A 21,226-nucleotide genomic window follows, 5' to 3' on the forward strand; every position below is an offset into this window, starting at 1 on the left:
TCAACCATAAGATCAACCAGACACTCTTCTTTAAGAAGTACGCCATGCTCAACCATACGATCAACCAGACACTCTTCTTTAAGAAGTACGCCATGCTCAACCATATGATCAACCAGACACTCTTCTTTAAGAAGTACGCCATGCTCAACCATACGATCAACCAGACACTCTTCTTTAAGAAGTACGCCATGCTCAACCATACGATCAACCAGACACTCTTCTTTAAGAAGTACGCCATGCTCAACCATACGATCAACCAGACACTCTTCTTTAGAAGTACACCATGCTCAACCATCCGATCAACCAGACACTCTTCTTTAAGAAGTACACCATGATCAACCATACAATCTACAAGACACTCTTCTTTAAGAAGTACGCCATGCCCAACCATACGATCTACAAGGCGCTCTTCTTTAAGAAGTACACCATGCTCAACCATACGATCAACAAGACACTCTTCTTTAAGAAGTACACCATGCTCAACCATACGATCAACAAGACACTCTTCTTTAAGAAGTACACCATGCTCAACCATACGATCAACAAGACACTCTTCTTTAAGAAGTACACCATGCTCAACCATACGATCAACAAGACACTCTTCTTTAAGAAATACCACCACCGCTTTATTCATCCGGGATGCATAAGCAACATTCTCGTATCCTACTTTCTCTCCTACAGCGACCAGAAACTCCTGCACCGTGACAGTAGCTTCAGTAACACACCTAAAGTCGTGCCGAAGTGACAGGGACGGCATACCCATTCGGGCTGCCATCCCCGCCAAAATCAGGGTAATTTCGATACGATAAACAAAATACTTAATTCTACCACAACAAAAATAATAAACTTAATCATGCACAGAAGAAAACCAAAAAATGCCACCAAGAAACAGAAAACCGAAAGAAAGTTCTGAATATCTAACTCTACACAACACACGCACTCCTTCGCTCATACAATTCCCAGCATGCACCAAACTCTTCCAGCATGCGGAGAGAGAGAGAGAGAAGTGTGTGGATGTGAGGTTGTGGGGAAGAGAAGGCAAGACTGAGTGACAAATGTTGAAGACCATTTATCAAGCAATGTGAGAAACGTAAAATGTAGATGATATTCACCCATTTGAGTATCGGACATAAAGAGATCCTTCAACATGGAACATACACAACATACACACCTATTTCCACACAAAGCAAACATTGGCTGTGTCCGAATACCTGTACTTGCGTTCTAAGTAGTAGGCATTTTGGGTATGCAAAAAAAATAACATTTTATAGTTTGTGAAAACTGAGTATGCTTTAAATGTCAGGATGTCATACTAATTTAGGCTTTTCATCAACTAGAATTCGCTGCACACTATTGAGAAAGAGAATCATCTTCCGAGACCCATGTGTTTGACAACAGCTGATGATCAGCTGAGGGGATGCTCTGTACCAAAATTAACAAAAAGCAGGATTTACTGCTATTGCGCATTAGATGACACATTCTCATTAGAATGAGCCTAGTATGCTGATATTTGTGGTTTACTGCATTATTTTTTCTAAACAGTACATTCTAAATCTCTCTCTCTCTCTCTCTCTCTCTCTCTCTCTCTCTCTCTCTCTCTCTCTCTCTCTCTCTCTCTCTCTCTCTATCTCTCTCTCTCTCTCTCTCTCTCTGTCTCTCTCTCTCTCTCTCTCTCTCTCTCTCTCTCTCTCTCTCTCTCTCTCTCTCTCTCTCTCTCTCTCTCTCTCTCTCTCTCTCTCTCTCGCTCACACTTTCTGTGGTACTAGCTGTGGTACTAGAACAGATCCCTCTGGTCTCCCATAGAAAAGCACTCGGTGTAAATATGTTTCACATCTTTCTATGTGATTACCCTGACAAAACAATGCTGAATGACAGAACACCAGCAGAATAGAATACAAATAAACAGAGGCCTTAGGTAAACATTTCTGAGGTGGTAACGGTGAGTGGTTTGTAGCCTGCTGGGTGTATTATAGTGATGAAGTGATAGCGAGAAAGAGCGAGAGAGAGTGAGGGAAAGAAGGAGAAGGAGTGAGAAGTCTCCATAGACAGATGCAGTGATAACATGTTTTATTTCAGTGGACCGGGCTAAATCCCCTGACAAGATGCAACAACAACAGGCCGGCAGACAGAGGCCTTCAGATAGCCACATAGATCCGTGTCAGATCGGTGATATCACACCAATCTCCCCTCACACACGCACAATGAGCGAGATGAGGAGAGTGTGTGGGGAGTTTGGTCAGATTGGCACGTGGGGCATCAGAAACCAGCTCAAGTGTGTGTGTATCTGTGTGTGCTTCTGTATGCGTCTGTCTGTGTGTCTGTCTGTGCATCTGTGTGTCTTGTCGTTGTGTCACTAGGAGCATCCCTGGAAGGTCCCAGTGTGCTGTGGGCGGATGCCCCTGAGGAGCAGCAGACACTGGGGGAGATGGAGGTGAGAGGGAGGGCAGGGGGTAGGCAGAGGGGTAAGGGCATGTGGGGGAGGTGGAACTGCAGACACAACACAGGGCGGCATCGTCTGTGAAAAAAGAGACAGCCTTATCTGTGGGCGCCTGCAGTCTGCCCAGAGCCATTGAGGATATAGACAAGCCCCAGCAGGCCTAGTGGCTCTGGCCCAGATTCAATCCTCCTGTCTGGGGTGAGAGGATGGGGGACATGGCCGCTGGTGGAACCACTGGATCTAACACCAGGGCAGAAGGCTGGCTGAACCCTAGATTTGCCCATGACCTTCCAATGGTGGCCATTAATGTGTGACCCCCCCCCCCCAGGCTGTGTGTTTACCACATGGTAAACAGTATATCAGTTCTATGTGCTGCCTGAGTGTTCAGACCAGTGATGAGCAGCTCGCATGTCTCAGTAGAGAGATGTGGGAAGGTGTTAACCCACTTTCTTAGGTGTTTGTGGGCCAATGTAGCATCAGTGATACACCTGCACCTCTTCTTTCGTCCCTCTGTGCATCACTCCCTCCCTTCCGCCCTAGATTCCCCCACTCTCATGTTTCCTTGGAGTCAAGCCGTCGTCCTTTTGTCAGGCGTGTCATAGGATAGTGGGGCCCAATCCCAGGGGCCCTCACACACACAGGACGATGCAGCGCTAGCATTAGCCTAGTGCATGGATCTGCCACACCGTGTGTGAACAGCAGCTCTCCTCATCCATCTCTCTCTCTCTCTCTCTCTCTCTCTCTCTCTCTCTCTCTCTCTCTCTCTCTCTCTTGAGCCACGAGCTGAAAAAAAGGATTGATTGTTTGAAGACAAGAGGGGAGAATTTGTCTGCTTCAGACAGGAGGAGAAAGGGTCTTGAATGGGAGCTGTCATGGGTGGTGGTTGGGGTTTGTAGTGCGTCCCACTTTTCACAGAGAATGAACTGTGTGTCAGCAAGTTCTTCTGCCACCACAGCCTTTCTACTATTTAACCAGTGGTACAAATGTGGTGAAATAGGTGCGTAAGTGTGTGCATAGCTAGGTGTGCGTCAGCGCACGTGTGTGTGTGTGCGTGCACGTGTATGTGTGTGTCCGTGTGTGTGTGTGTGTGTCTGTGTGCGTGCGTGCGTGCGTGCGTACGCACAAGTGTGTATGTGTGTGTGTGTGCCAGATATTCTCCCTTTGGTCATAATAAATCCCCATAAGTGTTTCCTGTTATGTCTTTCTCTTCCTGTTTTGTTCCAGATTGGGGACTGTAATGCTACATGGAGAGAAGACAAAGCTACCTGCATGGCTCATGAAAAACAAGCAGCTTTACATGAAAATGACCTCCCAGAATTTGTATTGTGTCTGACTCCCTATGATCATAACTCCACAGTCTGTGTGTGCGTGTTGGTGTGTGCCTGTGTGTGTGTTGGTGTGGTGTGTGTGCATGATACTTTCTTTTCCAACTCCTCTGGGGTGCTGAGATTCTATTGCAGATTGGCTCATCTAAAATAGTAACAATCTCTCTGGGTGTTTTTGTATGTGAGATTCTAGTAGAGACCTATATCCGACTTAGGGCTTATAGTTCATGTCCCAGATCGGATCATTGGGACACCAGGACACAAAGTTATGATAGGAGTTAACAAGTCACACACTACACTTTCCTAATCCTGACCTCAGATAGCCTACCACCCTGCCCCTTAAATCTTGACCTCTAACCATGTGCTGTAGCTGTGCCACCCAGCTGATGCCGCTCTAGTGTATTTAATGACTTAACATTAGTTTAACAGTGGAGGTCATGCATTCATCTACACGCTCCTCTGCTATGCTGTTGTTCCTCCTTTCTACATCCAGCTTGGTACATAAGTCTGGATACCCACTGAATACTAATCTATGAGCTAGAAAGGTTTGGAAAACGTACAGCTTAGAAACACTCATTTACTATGAGTTATTGCCTGTGGTTTGTCTGTAGTTCTGTGGATGCTCTTTGATGATGCTTCTCCTTTACTTCTTTTGTTTTGCCAAATGTTGGCATCTCTAAATGGACACCCCCACCCACCCCAACCCCAACCCACCAAAAGGGACCATGGGCTGAACTGAACCAAGCTAATCCTCTTTCATCTTCTTTATCTCCATCTCTCCTTTAACTGGTCCCTCTGAAGTCCAGCCTGGCCTGGCTTTTGATTCCATTAATTGAATTTGGTGGAAAAACATATGGAGGAGGAGTTATGTAGGGGAGCGGAGGGGAGGAGGTCTTGTAAACCTCGAAGGCCACGTATTTAGGAGGCCCACCCGCTCCTCTCGTCTCTCAACTTCCCTCCAACCTCCCCTCTCCGGCCCTCCCAGGGAATCACCCTGCCAGTCGACTCTTCCTTTATCTCTATGCTTTTCATCTCTCCTTCTTTACGATTGCTTGTCTGTTTTGCCGCATCATATTTTTGCGGGGAGTCGTGACATTTTAAAAGGATCAGTAAATATGTCTGTGTGTGGAGAGTGGGAGGGTCTGGCAGAGTGACAGTGTAAGTGCTTCCAAGGTGAGAGGTCAAGGAGGTTGGGAAGGGAGGGAGGGAGGGTGATTCAGGGGCTCGCACTCAGGTTGACCCCTGCGGTGTGCTGTCTGAGACCCTGGTCCTGTAGCCCATCCATCTGTGGCCCATGTGGCTTTGATAAGGATCCTCATCCTCACAGACACATTTTCATTATTTTTCTGTGTGTCGACTGCAAGGCTGAACCAACATGACTCCCAGGAACAGGGCCAAGATGGCATCTGAGCAGAGAAGACCCGTATTACACAGTGAGTTTAGTGAGTCTTTTCACTGAACAGATGCTGCCGGTTGAGTAACAGTGCAGATGTAACATGTGGTTCAAACCTCTCCGATTCTGTCAACATTGAGTGTTTGGAGCACAGCAAGTCAATTAGAGAATGGATATAATTTGATGCCGGGAGGGGTTAAGGTAACACTACTGTAGGCTGAGACTATGATCCACTGAGGATCAGGACTTAGTGTTCTCTAAGAAACATGTCTCTCTTTGGAGAGAAATCTCAAGCAGGTACATGAGAACGCTCTTTGGATGTGTTATGCATGTGTTATGACACGTTGCATACATCTATCCAGGTAGAAGAAGATCAGTGGAAGGTCTTCTTCCCGATTTTTCACATCCAATCTTATGGCATTAATGTACATGTTAATGCAAGGTGTAAAGAGCTGTGAGAGAGAATGAGTATGTACACTGAACAAAAATGTAATTGCAACATGTAAAGTGTCGGTCCCATGTTTCATGAGCTGAAATACAAGATCCCAGAAATGTTCCACATGCACAAAAAGCTTATTTCTCTCAAATGTGTGCACAAATTGGTTTACATCCGTGTTAGTAAGCATTTCTCCTTTGCCAAGATAATCCATCCACCTGACAGGTGTGGCATATCAAGAAGCTGATTAAACAGCATGATCATTACACAGGTGCACCTTGAGCTGGGGACAATAAAAAGCCACTCTACAATGTGCAGTTTTGTCACACAACCTTGTCACAGATGTCTCAAGTTTTGAGGGAGCGTGCAATTGACATGCCGACTGAAGGAATGTCCACCAGAGCTGTTGCTAGATAATTTAATGTTAATTTCTCTACCATAAGCTGCCTACAACGTCATTTTAGAGAATTTGGCAGAACGTCCAACCAGCCTCACAACCACAGACCATGTGTAAGGCATTGTGTGGGCAAGCGGTTTGCTGATGTCAACATTGTGAACATAGTGACCCATGGTGGGGTCATGGTATGAGCAGACATAAGCTACAGACAAAGAACAATTGCATTTTATCAATGGCAATTTAAATGCACAGAGATACCGTAATGAGATCTTGAGGCCCATTGTCATGCCATTCACCTGCAGCCATCACCTCATGTTTCAGCATGATAATGCATGGCCCCGTGTTGCAAGGATCTGTACACAAATCCAGAAAGCTGAAAAAATGTCAGACATGTCACCCATTGAGCATGTTTGGGATGCTCTGGATAGACGTGTACGACAGCATGTTTCAGTTCCCAACATTATCCAGCAACTTCACACAGCCATTGAAGAGGAGTGGGACAACATTCCACAGGCCACAATCAACAGCCTGATCAACTCATTGTGAAGGAGATGTGTCATGCTGCATGAGGCAAATGGTGGTCACACCAGATACTGACAGGTTTTCTGATCCATGCCCCTACCTTTTTTTGTAGGTATCTGTGACCAACAGATGCATACAGTGCCTTGCGAAAGTATTCGGCCCCCTTGAACTTTGCGACCTTTTTCCACATTTCAGGCTTCAAATATAAAGATATAAAACTGTATTTTTTTCTGAAGAATCAACAACAAGTGGGACACAATCATGAAGTGGAACGACATTTATTGGATATTTCAAACTTTTTTAACAAATCAAAAACTGAAAAATTGGGCGTGCAAAATTATTCAGCCCCCTTAAGTTAATACTTTGTAGCGCCACCTTTTGCTGCGATTACAGCTGTAAGTCGCTTGGGGTATGTCTCTATCAGTTTTGCACATCGAGAGACTGACATTTTTTCCCATTCCTCCTTGCAAAACAGCTCGAGCTCAGTGAGGTTGGATGGAGAGCATTTGTGAACAGCAGTTTTCAGTTCTTTCCACAGATTCTCGATTGGATTCAGGTCTGGACTTTGACTTGGCCATTCTAACACCTGGATATGTTTATTTTTGAACCATTCCATTGTAGATTTTGCTTTATGTTTTGGATCATTGTCTTGTTGGAAGACAAATCTCCGTCCCAGTCTCAGGTCTTTTGCAGACTCCATCAGGTTTTCTTCCAGAATGGTCCTGTATTTGGCTCCATCCATCTTCCCATCAATTGTAACCATCTTCCCTGTCCCTGCTGAATAAAAGCAGGCCCAAACCATGATGCTGCCACCACCATGTTTGACAGTGGGGATGGTGTGTTCAGGGTGATGAGCTGTGTTGCTTTTACGCCAAACATAACATTTTGCATTGATGCCAAAAAGTTCAATTTTGGTTTCATCTGACCAGAGCACCTCCTTCCACATGTTTGGTGTGTCTCCCAGGTGGCTTGTGGCAAACTTTAAACAACACTTTTTTATGGATATCTTTAAGAAATGGCTTTCTTCTTGCCACTCTTCCATAAAGGCCAGATTTGTGCAATATACGACTGATTGTTGTCCTACGGATAGAGTCTCCCACCTCAGCTGTAGTTCTCTGCAGTTCATCCAGAGTGATTATGGGCCTCTTGGCTGCATCTCTGATCAGTCTTCTCCTTGTATGAGCTGAAAGTTTAGAGGGACGGCCAGGTCTTGGTAGATTTGCAGTGGTCTGATACTCCTTCCATTTCACAGTGCTCAGTGCTCCTTGGGATGTTTAAAGCTTGGGAAATATTTTTGTATCCAAATCCGGCTTTAAACTTCTTCACAACAGTATCTCGGACCTGCCTGGTGTGTTCCTTGTTCTTCATGATGCTCTCTGCGCTTTTAACGGACCTCTGAGACTATCACAGTGCAGGTGCATTTATACAGAGACTTGATTACACACAGGTGGATTGTATTTATCATCATTAGTCATTTAGGTCAACATTGGATCATTCAGAGATCCTCACTGAACTTCTGGAGAGAGTTTGCTGCACGGAAAGTAAAGGGGCTGAATAATTTTGCACACCCAATTTTTCAGTTTTTGATTTGTTAAAAACGTTTGAAATATCCAATAAATGTCGTTCCACTTCATGATTGTGTCCCACTTGTTGTTGATTCTTCACAAAAAATACAGTTGTATATCTTTATGTTTGAAGCCTGAAATGTGGCAAAAGGTCGCAAAGTTCAAGGGGGCCGAATACTTTCGCAAGGCACTGTATCTGTATTCTCAGTCATGTGAAATCCATAGATAAGGACCTAATTCATTTATTTCAATTGACTGATTTCTTATATAAACTGTAAATCTTTGAAATTGTTGCATGTTGCGTTTATATTTTTGTTCAGTATAGATCCCATACTGCAGTGACATGTTGCTAGTCTTATAATTACTCTCCCATTCCACATTCACAGTGTATGCTACAGTATAAGGTGTGTGTGTGTGTGTGTGTGTGTGTGTGTGTGTGTGTGTGTGTGTGTGTGTGTGTGTGTGTGTGTGTGTGTGTGTGTGTGTGTGTGTGTGTGTGTGTGTGTGTGTGTGTGTGTGTGTGTGTGTGTGTGTGTGTGTGTGTGTGTGTGTGTGTGTGTGTGTGTGTGTGTGTGTGTGTGTGTGTGCATGTGTTGAGTCCTGATTATCTCACGGTGAAAAGAAGTCTCATTCATTTTTACAAGGTTTCTTTATTATCATCAGTATGCAATGGCATCCAGATTGTCAGGTTATAATTGTTCTGAACAGGTAATAGTGAGCAGGTCTGTGTTTTTATATCTGTTAGGTTGAGTGGAAGCAAATCAAAGCTGTGCTGTGACACAGAGACACACACCACAGAGAAACAGAGAGGTACAGGTTCTGCCCATCACCATGGCAAAGCTGACAAAACAGGAGAAGCCTAGGTAACATAGAACAAGACGGGTCAATAAGGCTGTCCCAAACATAGAAATAGGATGGATAGAACAGATTGTTGCTTCGTGTTAAAGTGTAAATTACCTTATTATTCCAACAATAGCGTCAGTTTCTGTACGACGTATCTAATATGGCAGCTGAAATGGCAAAGGTATCTGTTTTATTCAATCAATTTCTATGCTCTGTGTATCTCTCTCTGTCTCCTTGAAGGATTTTAACACACAGCCCTGTGGGGATCATTTAAAGAGGGAGCAATTGGCCGAATTAAACTTGATTTCTTTATTTTCATGAAGAGAAAAATGTTTAACAGCTCAGAGAAAGCACTTCAGCTGAAAAATATATTCATAATGATAGAAATGGTGATTACATTATCCATAATAGTTCAGGTGAAAGAAAAAGGAAAAAATAAAATAAATTATCTGAATGACAATAATAATAACAATAAGTATGATAACAACAACAACAACAATAATAAACTGTTTCAAATGAAGCTTTATAAACTTTTTTTCTTTGCTGGTTTATTTTTTCTTTCTAATGTCCATTAAAAATAGTAGAAGTCATTGAGCAGAAATCCAGCATATATTTATTAAACAGTGTGAAGGGCATTGCTCTGTCTTCACCACCCCAGTATATCACACATTTACATTATTCACAGTTACTAGAGACCTGCTCGGCACATACAGTACCACTGCAACAGGACGGGGGAGAGGTGGGAAGAGATGGTAAATGCACGGGGATGGGTGTAGGTGTAGTCTATACAGTATCTGGTCTAAGCGGGTACCTAGTAGAAAGGAAAATGACCCCCTCCCTTCCACCCATCAGTGGATGCTGTGGATGCTGCCTGGTTCCCCATATACCCACTGTACCCTTTACAGCCTCTCTATTCATAGATTGCACCTCAGTCACTCCGTCACACACTGCCATTGTTATCAACAATCTACAGACGCCACAGCCATATTGATGCTCAAATGTAGAACGGGGCTAATGATTTATTTTGTCTAAATTACACTATAGGGGCTTGGGAATATGATTATGACATTGCTAAAGTATTCACATATTTAGTAGAAAACAACTTTGGCCTCATCATTATGTTATCAAATGTACTTTAGACAGATGGCAATGTTGTAATTTGCTAGCAAAGTTTGTAAAAAATAGCTAGCAATGCTAACGTTATCTAGCTAAAAATCCTCAATCTTAGCTAGCTAGCTAGCGTTATACTCTAAAGTCAATCTCGCGACATCAAAATGTTGACAAATGGTTTTCCTACTAATTATTTGCCTTCTTTAGAAATGTCATCGTGTTTTCAAGCCACAGTAATGCACTATAAACCAAATCTTCATCAACTCCCAATGAGGATGCAGTATTATGCTCAGTTGGGCATAGTCCTAAAACGAACATTCAAAACAATATTGTGGCGCAATGTGGAATGCATGAATACAACAAGACAATCAACACAGACACACCAAATGCATGTCTTAGGCCTATCTGACCCTCAACCCCGATTTGAAAACTGAACAACTTTCACTTCCTCTGTGCCTCCCTGTCCTCCCCAGCTCAGCCCATGGCTGTGACCATGTTGGAGTGGTGGGGGTGGCCGAAGGAGGGGTGTATGGGTGTGGGGGTGGGCAACATGTGTCCGGAGTGACTGAAAGGTGGCAGGTGGCCCATGTGGGTCATGTGTCCGGCCAGGGAGGCAGCACTGAAAGGAGAAGACTTGTCGTGCATACACTTGGACAGCTCCTCATAACCATCACCGCCCCGCCTGCCCTTCTTGGACTTGTTGGACATCTTGCGGTTGCGTGTCTGGATGCCTTCCTTCTTCATGGTCAAAGGCCGGTTTACCTGAAGGGAGACGGGGGTTGGAGGGAGAGATATATATGAGTGACCGGGTTGAGATGGTGGTAAGGGTTTTTAATCAACTCAATATGTTTGAGCTTAATGGAGTATGTGCAGAAATAACGTACTGTATATTATCTGAAAACCATATTATTTATTATGAGAACTCTAGACACAGTCATTTGCCAATTTTTCAAACATTATTTTAAACAAAAAAAATAACATGCAGAAACAGTATGCAGCTTATTCCCTAAAACTAGGCCATATTCAATGTAATACATGGCAATACACCAAGGCTGAACATTGAACAGTTGTGCCTCATTTGAACAGACGCAGTTGGTCTGACGGAATAACAGTCCCACCATTGTGAGTCTCAAGGGGATGACGCCTACCATGGAAACAATAAAGCACAAAGAAAGAAAACACCAACGGGGCCCAGTGTGTCTGAGGGGCCAAGCTCTGGATCCCTGTCTCCCTCCCTCCTTCCCTCCCGATCCCTCTTTCTTATGCTGTTCTAATCAATGCAACCTGTCCATATACTTGACCTGGCTGGCTGAGTGTGGGCAGGGCTGGTGGTCGGTCAGGCCAGGCAGTTAGCAGTGAAAGACTTACGTTGTGCAGCTTGTAGTACAGGCCGCAGGCGTTGCACACGGGGTCTCCATTGCCGTTGCGCCTCCACAGTGTGGTGGTGGTTGTCTGGCAGTTAGCACAACAGGTGCCGGCTCGTCTGGCCGCAGACTGGATGGAAACATTAAGAAAGCATTTATTAGACCACAACTGAACGGACACATAACACATGAAAGAATAGGTTGGGGATTACTTTAGAGCTGGAAGGTGTGTAGATAGTATTTGCATATTGACTGCCAGGAGCGGAGAGGACATATAATATTTCATGCTGTTTTAGATCAAAGTTGTTCATTATAGTTATAGATTTGCATATAATTTCAGTAATTTATTCATATTGCGTGACAGTTTGATAGTTCATTGTAAATGCTATGAAATACTGAATGAAGTATGCAATACAAATGTGTCAGGTCTTTACATTCCCAGACAGAATATTTATCAAAACACAAAATAGTTGTTAACGTGTGAATTAATTGGTCTCTATTACCAAGGAGTGTGCCAGAGTACTCGCACAAAACGAGTATCTTAACAGATATGGATCATTTTCCAAAAAAGATAATGACAGGACTATTGTTTGTAATCATCCATGATCGAAATGTGTTATTTATCTTTGGCCGCCAGCACACATCTCTCATTCACTCAAACAGTGTGAAGCGCTGTGCGCTCCGACTGTTGGCTAGATGGTATTAACCTTCAATAAACAATGTGTTACTATAAAAGTAATGCTGAATAGATCATATAAGAAAGTAATGGGTTGTCTATATAGGCTACAGTTTTTTTCCCAGCATGAGAAATCGTTTTCATTTCACAGACACAGTAGTGATGAACACTCACTATCAAAGGTCTTCCTGTCAGATGCAAAGCATCGCTATTGAATGGAGATTAGGTAGCGAGGGGGGCTATAGGCCCTCCAGTGTCCGGGCTGTCTGTGCGATCCCCTGCTATTACAGATGGTTTCTTCACACTTAATAATATGAGACATTTACAAGTATACCCCTATAGCTAAATATGGTAATCTGAACCCTCAGTCAGAATAGTGCATGGCCCTATACAGCTACGGATCATTTTAAAACATGGCTTAGTGCAAATTACCTCTATTAAGTCAAATAGAAACGCCCCAATTTGTGTAAACCTGGCCCTACATAAACATCTCTCCAAGTAAATAAGTCTAGGCTCGAGCCCTAACCTAGGTCCGACAGGCAGCAGGGCATAAATCCATGTATTTTATCTCCCCGTGCGCCCTGCTTGCATCTCGATAGCTCGCTTTTTCTGTGCACATAACCGGGCCTGACATGTTGTGCCAGTCCGCTTTACCATATGCTATGAGATGAGGACTGACCGGCTTGACCACTGCTATAGAAAAGTATGTGTAGTTAGCGCGCCACGGACGGAAACATGCGCTGCCCCCGCTTCCTTATCCGTACCCGCAGATATCCGGATATAGGAAACAACTGGAAGGCCCCTGCGCGAGCACTGAAAACACGCGAGCAGAAAAGTATCTACAAACTCACCAGGCACTGACTCGTATGGAAAAAAATGTGAATTGATTTTTCAGTCATTAGGACCAAAGTGACAATTATTAAACGTTATTATGCGTTTCGTGCACGTTTAGGCTATATTGATTGTGGTCCAGGAATATCCTTTGGACTTCTATTATTTCTCAAGGCACAAATATTCATAGCCTAGGCCTATAGCGTTGATGCTTACAATGTTAAGCAGCTCAAGTCACGATAGTGTTCAAATGTTTCAAAAGTGATCTAAAAATGGGTCTCTAAATAGTCTCGGCGGTGATGCCTTTTGTATAGCCAGCATTGTCTGGCTCAGTGCCGTCGGCAGAGACCTTGTGAAAACGACCATTCTCTTATTAAGATGTTCACAGGATTATATGATCTTTAGGACGGTCCTTTAAAAAACGCAGTCGACATGAAATACTGTATGTTAAATAACCTATGTGTGTCTCAACCATAAATGCGTTTCAATACTAGTATCCTTACCCTTTGATTAATATATTAATAATCCTATTATGCATCCTGAGACGTTTGGGAACCAATTCGTAAATCATTTGAATAGGCATACCCTAATTAGGCATATACATCCGCATTTCAGATATGAATTACCAGAAATTATAAGCCATATGTATTTCATTTCTATAGATGGATCTCCCACTTATAATGGCTCAGTTTGTTTTATAGTAATTTCTCTATTTCTGCAAAATCCCAATGTATTCAAGAGGGGCGTGGAAAAAATGCTCTTGCAAAAATCAACCACGAGTTGCCAGAATAAATCAATTATCGAGAGGTTATGGGCCTAGTGAAATTATATCTCAGTGAAATACGTTTATGGTTATTATTATATGCTATTTACATTATTTATATTATTCTTATTATTGTGCTATTGATTTATTAGTCTACATGCAAATAGGTTTAGGCCCGTGAACAGTAGCTGTGGGCTATTTAAAATGTTATAAATACAGGAAATATTCAGATCATATCTTGAATATAGTTATTTTGTCATTTATGCATATCATTTTTTGGTTGCTCATTTATCTTTCAACAGGCCATGGAGAAAGGTATTTCTTTGTTTTTTGTATTTGATGCAAATCCGACTGGCCATCACGCAATATAATATTATCTAAATCACAACTGATGTTCTGTTCTTATTTATATCTTCTGGTTTCTACATCTCATTGGGTCATCATATCAATTCCCTCCATCGCAGAGTTTCATATATGTGCATTCTTCATTGCGCATATGTTATTGTTGAGACCAGGTGTTTTAAAGTCTGGTTAGCTCAGGGCTATAGATAATGTAACATGTAAAAAATAGCTTTTCATTTTAACCCAACAATTTTTTTTAAAATGCAATCAATGGAGTTACCAGCACATTAAGTCTAAAACGACTGTTTTTCAGTAATTACAACATTTACATAGTCCATTGAACTGCTGTCTGACTAGAGAGAGGCCTGCACTGGCCCTGATATCAGTAACAGTATCAGAAGTAGCAGCAATAATGATAGCAGAAACAACTAAGTTAGCTGCACTCAGCTAACAGCCTGTGTACAGGAGCACAGGGGTGAGTGGGAAACACAATTCCCGGAAACTGATTGGGAAAATATAACTTTCCTGGAATTGTGCCCTTCTTGCCCTCTCCCCCCCACCTTGTGCTCTTATTTACCTCTGCACTCCATGATCTGTGTGTGTGCGTGTGTGCGTGTGTGTGTGTGTGTGTGAGTGTGTGAGTGCGTGTTTGTGTGTGTGTGGGTGTGTGTGCGTGTTTGTGTGCATGTGTTGGGGGGTTCCGTGGTACTCACCAGTCTACGTTTGGGCTTGATGAGGGGTCGGTTCTGACCGTTCATCTTGTGGTACAGGCCGCAGGCGTTACACAGGTAGTGGCCCGTACCATCCCTTCGCCACAGTGGGGTAGAGGTGGCTCCACAGTTGACACACTCACGCCCCTCTGAGCAGCATGCAGGTGGAGGGAGAGCACAGGGATATTTATAAAATCAATCTGTCAACTCTGACACATTTATCATACGCAAAAACTCTGTAACCTGTAGCAGTGAAATTTACAATTTAGTAAAATGTCATGTAAGTAAGTCTGGACTGCATATTTTTATACTAGGTTCACCAAAGCATGGGAAAAGTTTTGCGAATTAATTTGAGTTACTAAATTCTAATCTCTAGTATGAGAAAGCTGAGTGTTTTTGGTGTGAAGTTTGTGTGAGAGCAAGAAAGTGTGTGTTTAACCCTCTGCAGACTCTTGGAATAACAAAAGGCTTTGTTCTGTTTGATCTGGTTAAGTTCCTCCCTGTCAGTTTTGGGTCAGCTGGGACGCATACACCCACAATGAATTATAGACTATCTCTTACGTTTCTGCTCATTTTGCTGTGATTGCAATCAATGTTCCCACTAAACTGTGCGTGGAAGCACAGCTCCCCTTGAACTGCCGCGCAGAAGAAATATCAACACGTGCAGAGAAGCACAAGATTAAACTTCACTCAATTTTCTAGAGTTTTCCCCTTTAGTTCACTCTATCAACGTTTCACTCTAAGGTGGGAATTGTGCTCGAATCAACGCAATATTAGCCACTTCCAATATAACATACTGAAACAAAACAAACTATGCAAGACATTTTCTTGTAGGCAGAGCGCATTGGAGTAGGATACAACTACATTGACTAGCACGACTCAGGACCATCCTCTACACAGACCTGTGTATCATAACCAATCAGAGCTGCAATGGGCCTATATGCAAATATCCATTGCCATATTTCATGCCATATTGCCAATCACATTGAACTGAACTGTGTTTACCATATGAGTAGTCACACGTAGATGCAAGAGCTGCATGTAGCCACCTGTGCACATTTGTTTATATTATTTGATAGTTAATGAGTTATTAGCCCAGTTATAGCTCATTTATAGATAACAATGGGGGAGTGGTTGCTTCCTACAAGAGCACAAAATGTGTAAAGAGATTTTTTTTATGGCTTAAAGGAACAGTGTTGTATTTTCAGTTGTCTTGAAGAAGCTAAGTAGACAATAGGCAGAGGGTAGCATCATTTCTGGAATAATGGTATGGGAATAATAATGAATGTTATTGTTATTATTTTGTAAAGTGGTTTCTTCCATCAAACAAGACAACATTCTCAATCACCTTGTCTGAAGGACAAGTGGATAAACAGGTTAATGTCAAACCCTGCATGTATTTTTCAATAGTCTCATGGAATGTTGGCCTATATTGACCACCACACATTGGCTGCTACTGTATATGCTGAATGATATTTCCATGTTAAAATGTTATGGGATGCATTTTTCTCCATTGTTTTTGATGGTAGGCCACTCTAGTAGGCCTACATTATGATCAAATAGCCACAGTAGTCTACTTGGCCACTGTTAAAACTGTAACTTAAAGCGGGTACAGCCTCAGTGTTCACAGTAAACGAGCAGCAGAAGTTTAACAGAATTTTCACAGAGTTCACAATGTTTCACAAAGTTTGCACTAAGCCGACCTTACATTTGCTCAAGATAAAAATGTTTAAGGGAACCATTTTTACATGTTTGTGCTGCTTATAATGTGGATCAGATTCTCAGTCTAGATTAGTAGAGGTAATACTAGTGTGCTTGTGGGCCTTTGCCTCTGTTGGTGGCTCCAGATAATGCTGAGTATGGACAGCCAGAGAAGGAGGGAGAGAAAAAACTGGGGAGACTGAGAGGAGAGAGAGGAAGGGGGCCTGAATTAGGTTTAGTCAAACAGGAAGTACCTCTAAGGTATGCATGATCAGGGACTTCACCATAATAGTGTGACACTATAGTGTTCTATGGTCCTGCAAGCCACCAGTAATGGACATCCCCACAGAGATAGGCTCCTAGAAATATGGTGAATTGTTTTTTTGTTTGTTGGTGCTTTCTTTCTCTAACAAATGAATACTGGTGCTCAGTATAAGGGAGACGGTTTATAAGATAGGGGGGGGGCTGCTTCAAGGAAATCAGCTCAGCCTATAGTTGCCAAATGTAAGTCTTGACAATGCGATATTATGTAAAAAAGAAATGTCTCGTTTTGGCTATATGCTCTAGCAGATCTTCTTTTCACATCTCTGTGGCTGTATCTAGTTTGTCATTCTTAAGGGCAAGGCAGCTCGAGCGTAATTGAGTCGCGGTTTGCAAAAGAGGATAATAAACGTGTCAGCCAAAGCGCGCCCACGCTCAGCCGAACGGCAGGTATTGGGTGTGTGAGGGGCGGTGCTCGAAGGCGTGGCAGTATGCTTTACCTGTCCCTTGCAACCAAATAGGCCTAAGCAAATTATTCCTCTGGGGCGAGGCCCTACATTTCTCAGACCTGGGACACTGGCAAAGTTGTGTCACTGGGACACTGGGAACGTTGTGTCTTCACAGCTTACAATAAGCAAGGTTTCTTATCATTATTAGACAGAGACTATAATTATAATTATATTACATCTGTTGATATTACTGATTTGTATTATTAAAAAAATATGCAGATTTGATAGGATCAATTGGCCTAATAAAGAGGAAACGGTAGACCTATAGGGAGTAGGCCTACTGTTTAAAAATGTGGCTGCATAAATAAGGCCAGACAAAATCGACAAAGAAGACACTGTATATCATCACCTCACACCACCTCTTATTGTTGTATCTGTCCCCCCATAACAAATAAACAGTTATGAATGCCCTTTTTATATGTAATTAGTCTGTCTTATAGTTAACCATAATATCTGCTTTTGTCCTCATGGGGATGAAAAGATTGAGATATCCTTCTTCATCAATAGGCTATGCAAAGCAATTCACATACAGGATTACTATTATGTGGATATGTGACACTGCTTTATGTGTGTGTGTGTAGAGGCCTACAGCTTCCTACTGGTTCTTTGAAGCGGATTGTGTTTACTTTTGCCGATGAAAGAAACCGGTGTTTTTGAAAATAGCTATGAAAGGAGTTGCTAACAACATGCACCCAGATAAGATGTAACCTCATCCCAATTATCTTCTGCAAACCACACGTCGAGGCTTATTGTAATGATATTGTCACCCTTTTCTAAGGACGTTAATGGAAAGTTGGCTAACTGAGTAAATCAAATTGCATTAAACGGGAGGTTTTGAAAAAGACGTTTTATTCAGGATATTTGTCACAAAGGACCAGTCTTATAGAACAGTAGTATATTAGGGGAAATGTTCTCATGCATGTAAAATAAACATAGGCGTTAATATATTGAGTATTATATAAAATAATATATTAATTCAAGGCTAACTATTATATATATATTTTTATAGGCTATATATATTTATACCTACATAAGTAGCTTTGGTCTAAAATGTGCCTTAGTTTCTGTTTTTAGTTTAAACGGTGTTCCATAATATTTCATATTATTCTTGTTTTAAGATATGCTGTTTGTTTTTAACTCAATAATGGGTTTAGATACAACAAACCTGTGATAATGCTAAAACAGCCTAAATATACCTAGCGCATAAGTCTAGTCCAATAAAGTAATTTCGGTGTGTTCTGTCAAAATAATAATTATATTAATAATGATGATGATAAAAATAATAATACATAAAATATTGCCATCATCATTAGGCTATGTCATCATCATTTTATTCTGTAGTACAAACATTTGAAATGCCACATTTTCAAGATGAGTGGAGACTCACCTGAGCACGACCGAGTTTTGCTTTTACATTTCGGGGTGAAGCTGGAGGACGATCCTCCGAGTAGGCTGCCAGGGTGGAACAGACTGCCCCCGTAGTCATGCGCTGCCGGGAGAGAGTACGTGGGGTAGGTCGGTATGGGGTGGTGCGTGGAGGGGTTCTGTGCGCTTATTGATGCCAGGCTGCTTCGGAGAGGACTGGAACCCTCCATCTTCATTCCGTCAGAAAGGGACATTTGGTACTTGATAGACTCCTTCTCGTCCATTCTCGGGGTAGAGGACAAGGGAGAGGTGGCCCCGGGGTCTGGGGAGACGTCTTTTGGCGGGGTAGGGGGGAAACTGTAAAGATGTGGACTCGAATGGGATGCGGGCGTTAACGAGGATGCGGAGGCCGTGCTGGCGTTGCTGCTACAGGGATATAGACCGCCAGAAGCCCCGGAGCCTGAGGAATGCAGCCCTGTCTTGCTGAAGTGACTGACCGCCCATGCGTTGTGATGGTGGGCCGCTGAGAGGGCTGCTTTGCCCGGCTCTAGCCATGAAATTCCCGGGCTATGGATGAGATGTGGCCGGCAGACCTGACCCCCAGCTAGGCGAGCTGTAAGAAGAGAAGAACGATCTGTTTTTTTTAGATCGAATACATAGGCCTACACAAACATACTAATTATATGGCCATTACAACTCTCATTGCCCTCTTGATGATGTGATGTCATAGGATTAGAGAAAGTTGGTACACCAGTCCTACACCTGTTGATGCAGGGTGACAATAATCAGACAATAATCCATCATTGTGCAAGGTATTATTCGATTCGTGAGGGGCACAAAATACACAGTTCGCAGGTATTCAGACAAAAACAGTGAAATGATAACCCCAGAAATGTTTGTTCTGGTTTTGGGTCATCGTTTTTATTTTTTTATTTTTTTTTATAGTCAATGACAAATACAAATATCTGGTCTAGTAAATGCATTTGAACATGCAGGACCTATTTTGCAGAAGAAGCCTTTAAGATTGTTTTATTGATTTTAGAAAAATAGTCTCCAATCCGCTCTGACAATTTTGAAGAAAATATTAAATGAATATAGGCCCACAATAATTCCCGCTTTATCCTGAAATGTAAGTCACTTAGCAAGGTGAATTTTAGGTCTTACCGTGGGCTTGGCTGTAGGACACTCTGGCCCGCGCATGAGCGGAGTTGTGGTAGTACGGGTTTCCCTGCGAGTCAAGATGGTTAAAGAAAACATCCACCTCGTCCGGAGGCAGAAGCTGTGCGGTGGGCTCCATGTAGTTGTGCGAAAGGCCGGGGTGGTGCGAGTCCGGGTGTTGGCCGTTTAGTACGGCATGGTGGTGCATCCACCGAGACGGATCAGCCCCTACATCCATGTCTGCGTGAGTCTTTCCGTGTGGGGCAAACAGGTTGAAAAGAGAAGAGGAGCCTCTCAAGGGAGAGGACAGTGTGTTCCTGAACCGTCCTCTCTTCGCCTTATCTTTCAGAAAAAAACGCGTCTCCCTCTAAAAATGTCCTAATGTGGAAAACAAAACATAAACGTGTTAAGAAGTTGCGCTAGTCTCCAATACGTCGGTCCTCACTCGTAGTCCGATGAGCTCCTCTTGTCACTCTCCTTCTTCAACAGGCATCGGAGTCGTGTTTAAAACTGGACTTATAACTGTAATACGACCAACAATAGGATGTTAATATTTCAGAGGCATTTACAAGGTGTTGCGTGGTTATCTCTGTGTGGTCGTCTAGTCCTAAGAGAAGAACTCGGGAAGGCTGCTCCTTTTTAGGTGCGTTTTGTAAGTGATGCATGTGAATATGCAACATAAGACATAAAGACATCGAGTCACTCGTCCCCAACCACTCCCATTCCGAGGAACCTGAAATCACCGACCCATCCTCACCGTTACGCGCGCAGATAAGTAGGCTATAGTTTTGAACCCATGCCTATACGTCATAGGCTAGCTAGTAAACTAATAATCGTCAGTCGCCAACTCAGAACAAACAGTTAACATTCTTACATAGTAAGAAGTCATATATTTTCATACACAATTTGGAAAATAAATAATACAGATTTCATGTAAATACCTTGACTTTCTCAGGTTTCAAGCCCCTTTGAGATCATTTTCCTTCAGTTAGCAAATGTATTTTCCTTTCCTGTATTGACTCAATTTATGCGGAATATCTTTGGCAAAATATATTTGGTCTGTTTTCCTTGGTTTTGGTTTAGGGTTATCGTCTGGGTAAACTCCGTTGGAGACGGATAGAGCTTTAGCAACATACAGCTGAACTAACTGTCAGCACTGGTGCCAGTGAATTCAATATCATATGTGCAAGGGCAGGGTCTTAGATTTAGCGTTGACACCGCGACATCCAATTGGATTCTGCCTTTCCTGATTCTGGCAACTCCTTTCGCGGAATCTCCATGCCATTCACCTTCTCCAGCCCAAGCACCAGCGAGAAAACAGTCATGGTCCCTGAGTGTAGGCCTTACTGGTCTCATCCCACTGATCCCAGGGCGTATTAATCACCTTATTAAAGATGCAGCCTCGGTCTACCGCCCACACATCAATGCTTTCTCAATCAAGGGAGACATTTATTTGTTGATGCCAAGTGTAATGATCACTATATATTTGAATAAAAAACGTTTTTCCATAAATAGGCT

At 42.7% G+C, this 21,226-nt stretch overlaps 1 protein-coding gene across 2 annotated transcripts; it reads right to left on the reverse strand.

Annotated features, from left to right (window-relative positions):
- Window positions 1–8,705: 8,705 nt before the first annotated feature.
- Window positions 8,706–20,951, reverse strand: LOC118400316 (GATA-binding factor 2-like). 2 transcript variants are annotated; one of them, XM_052473564.1, is made up of 6 exons: window positions 20,650–20,951; window positions 19,715–20,230; window positions 18,573–19,163; window positions 14,718–14,863; window positions 11,397–11,522; window positions 8,706–10,790 (listed from the first exon to the last, which is right to left on the reverse strand). In XM_052473564.1, the coding sequence occupies exons 2-6, from the start codon at window positions 19,944–19,946 to the stop codon at window positions 10,503–10,505; spliced, it is 1,383 nt and encodes a 460-aa protein (XP_052329524.1). In that variant the 5' UTR covers window positions 19,947–20,230; window positions 20,650–20,951; the 3' UTR covers window positions 8,706–10,502. The 2 variants fall into 2 exon arrangements, with proteins under 2 accessions (XP_052329524.1, XP_035652914.1); XM_035797021.2 differs by lacking the exon at window positions 20,650–20,951 and having other exon boundaries at window positions 19,715–20,630.
- Window positions 20,952–21,226: the final 275 nt, after the last annotated feature.

Source organism: Oncorhynchus keta, chromosome 21 (assembly GCF_023373465.1).
Source record: "Oncorhynchus keta strain PuntledgeMale-10-30-2019 chromosome 21, Oket_V2, whole genome shotgun sequence".
Taxonomy (NCBI): domain Eukaryota; kingdom Metazoa; phylum Chordata; class Actinopteri; order Salmoniformes; family Salmonidae; genus Oncorhynchus; species Oncorhynchus keta.

Coding starts and splice junctions, on each gene's coding strand:
- LOC118400316 (XM_052473564.1), bottom strand. CDS start 19,946: ATGGATGTAGGGGCTGATCCGTCTCGGTGGATGCACCACCATGCCGTA. Junction 19,164..19,714: donor GTCCTACAGCCAAGCCCACG/GTAAGACCTAAA, acceptor CTCTTCTTACAG/CTCGCCTAGCTGGGGGTCAG. Junction 14,864..18,572: donor CAAAACTCGGTCGTGCTCAG/GTGAGTCTCCAC, acceptor CATGCTGCTCAG/AGGGGCGTGAGTGTGTCAAC.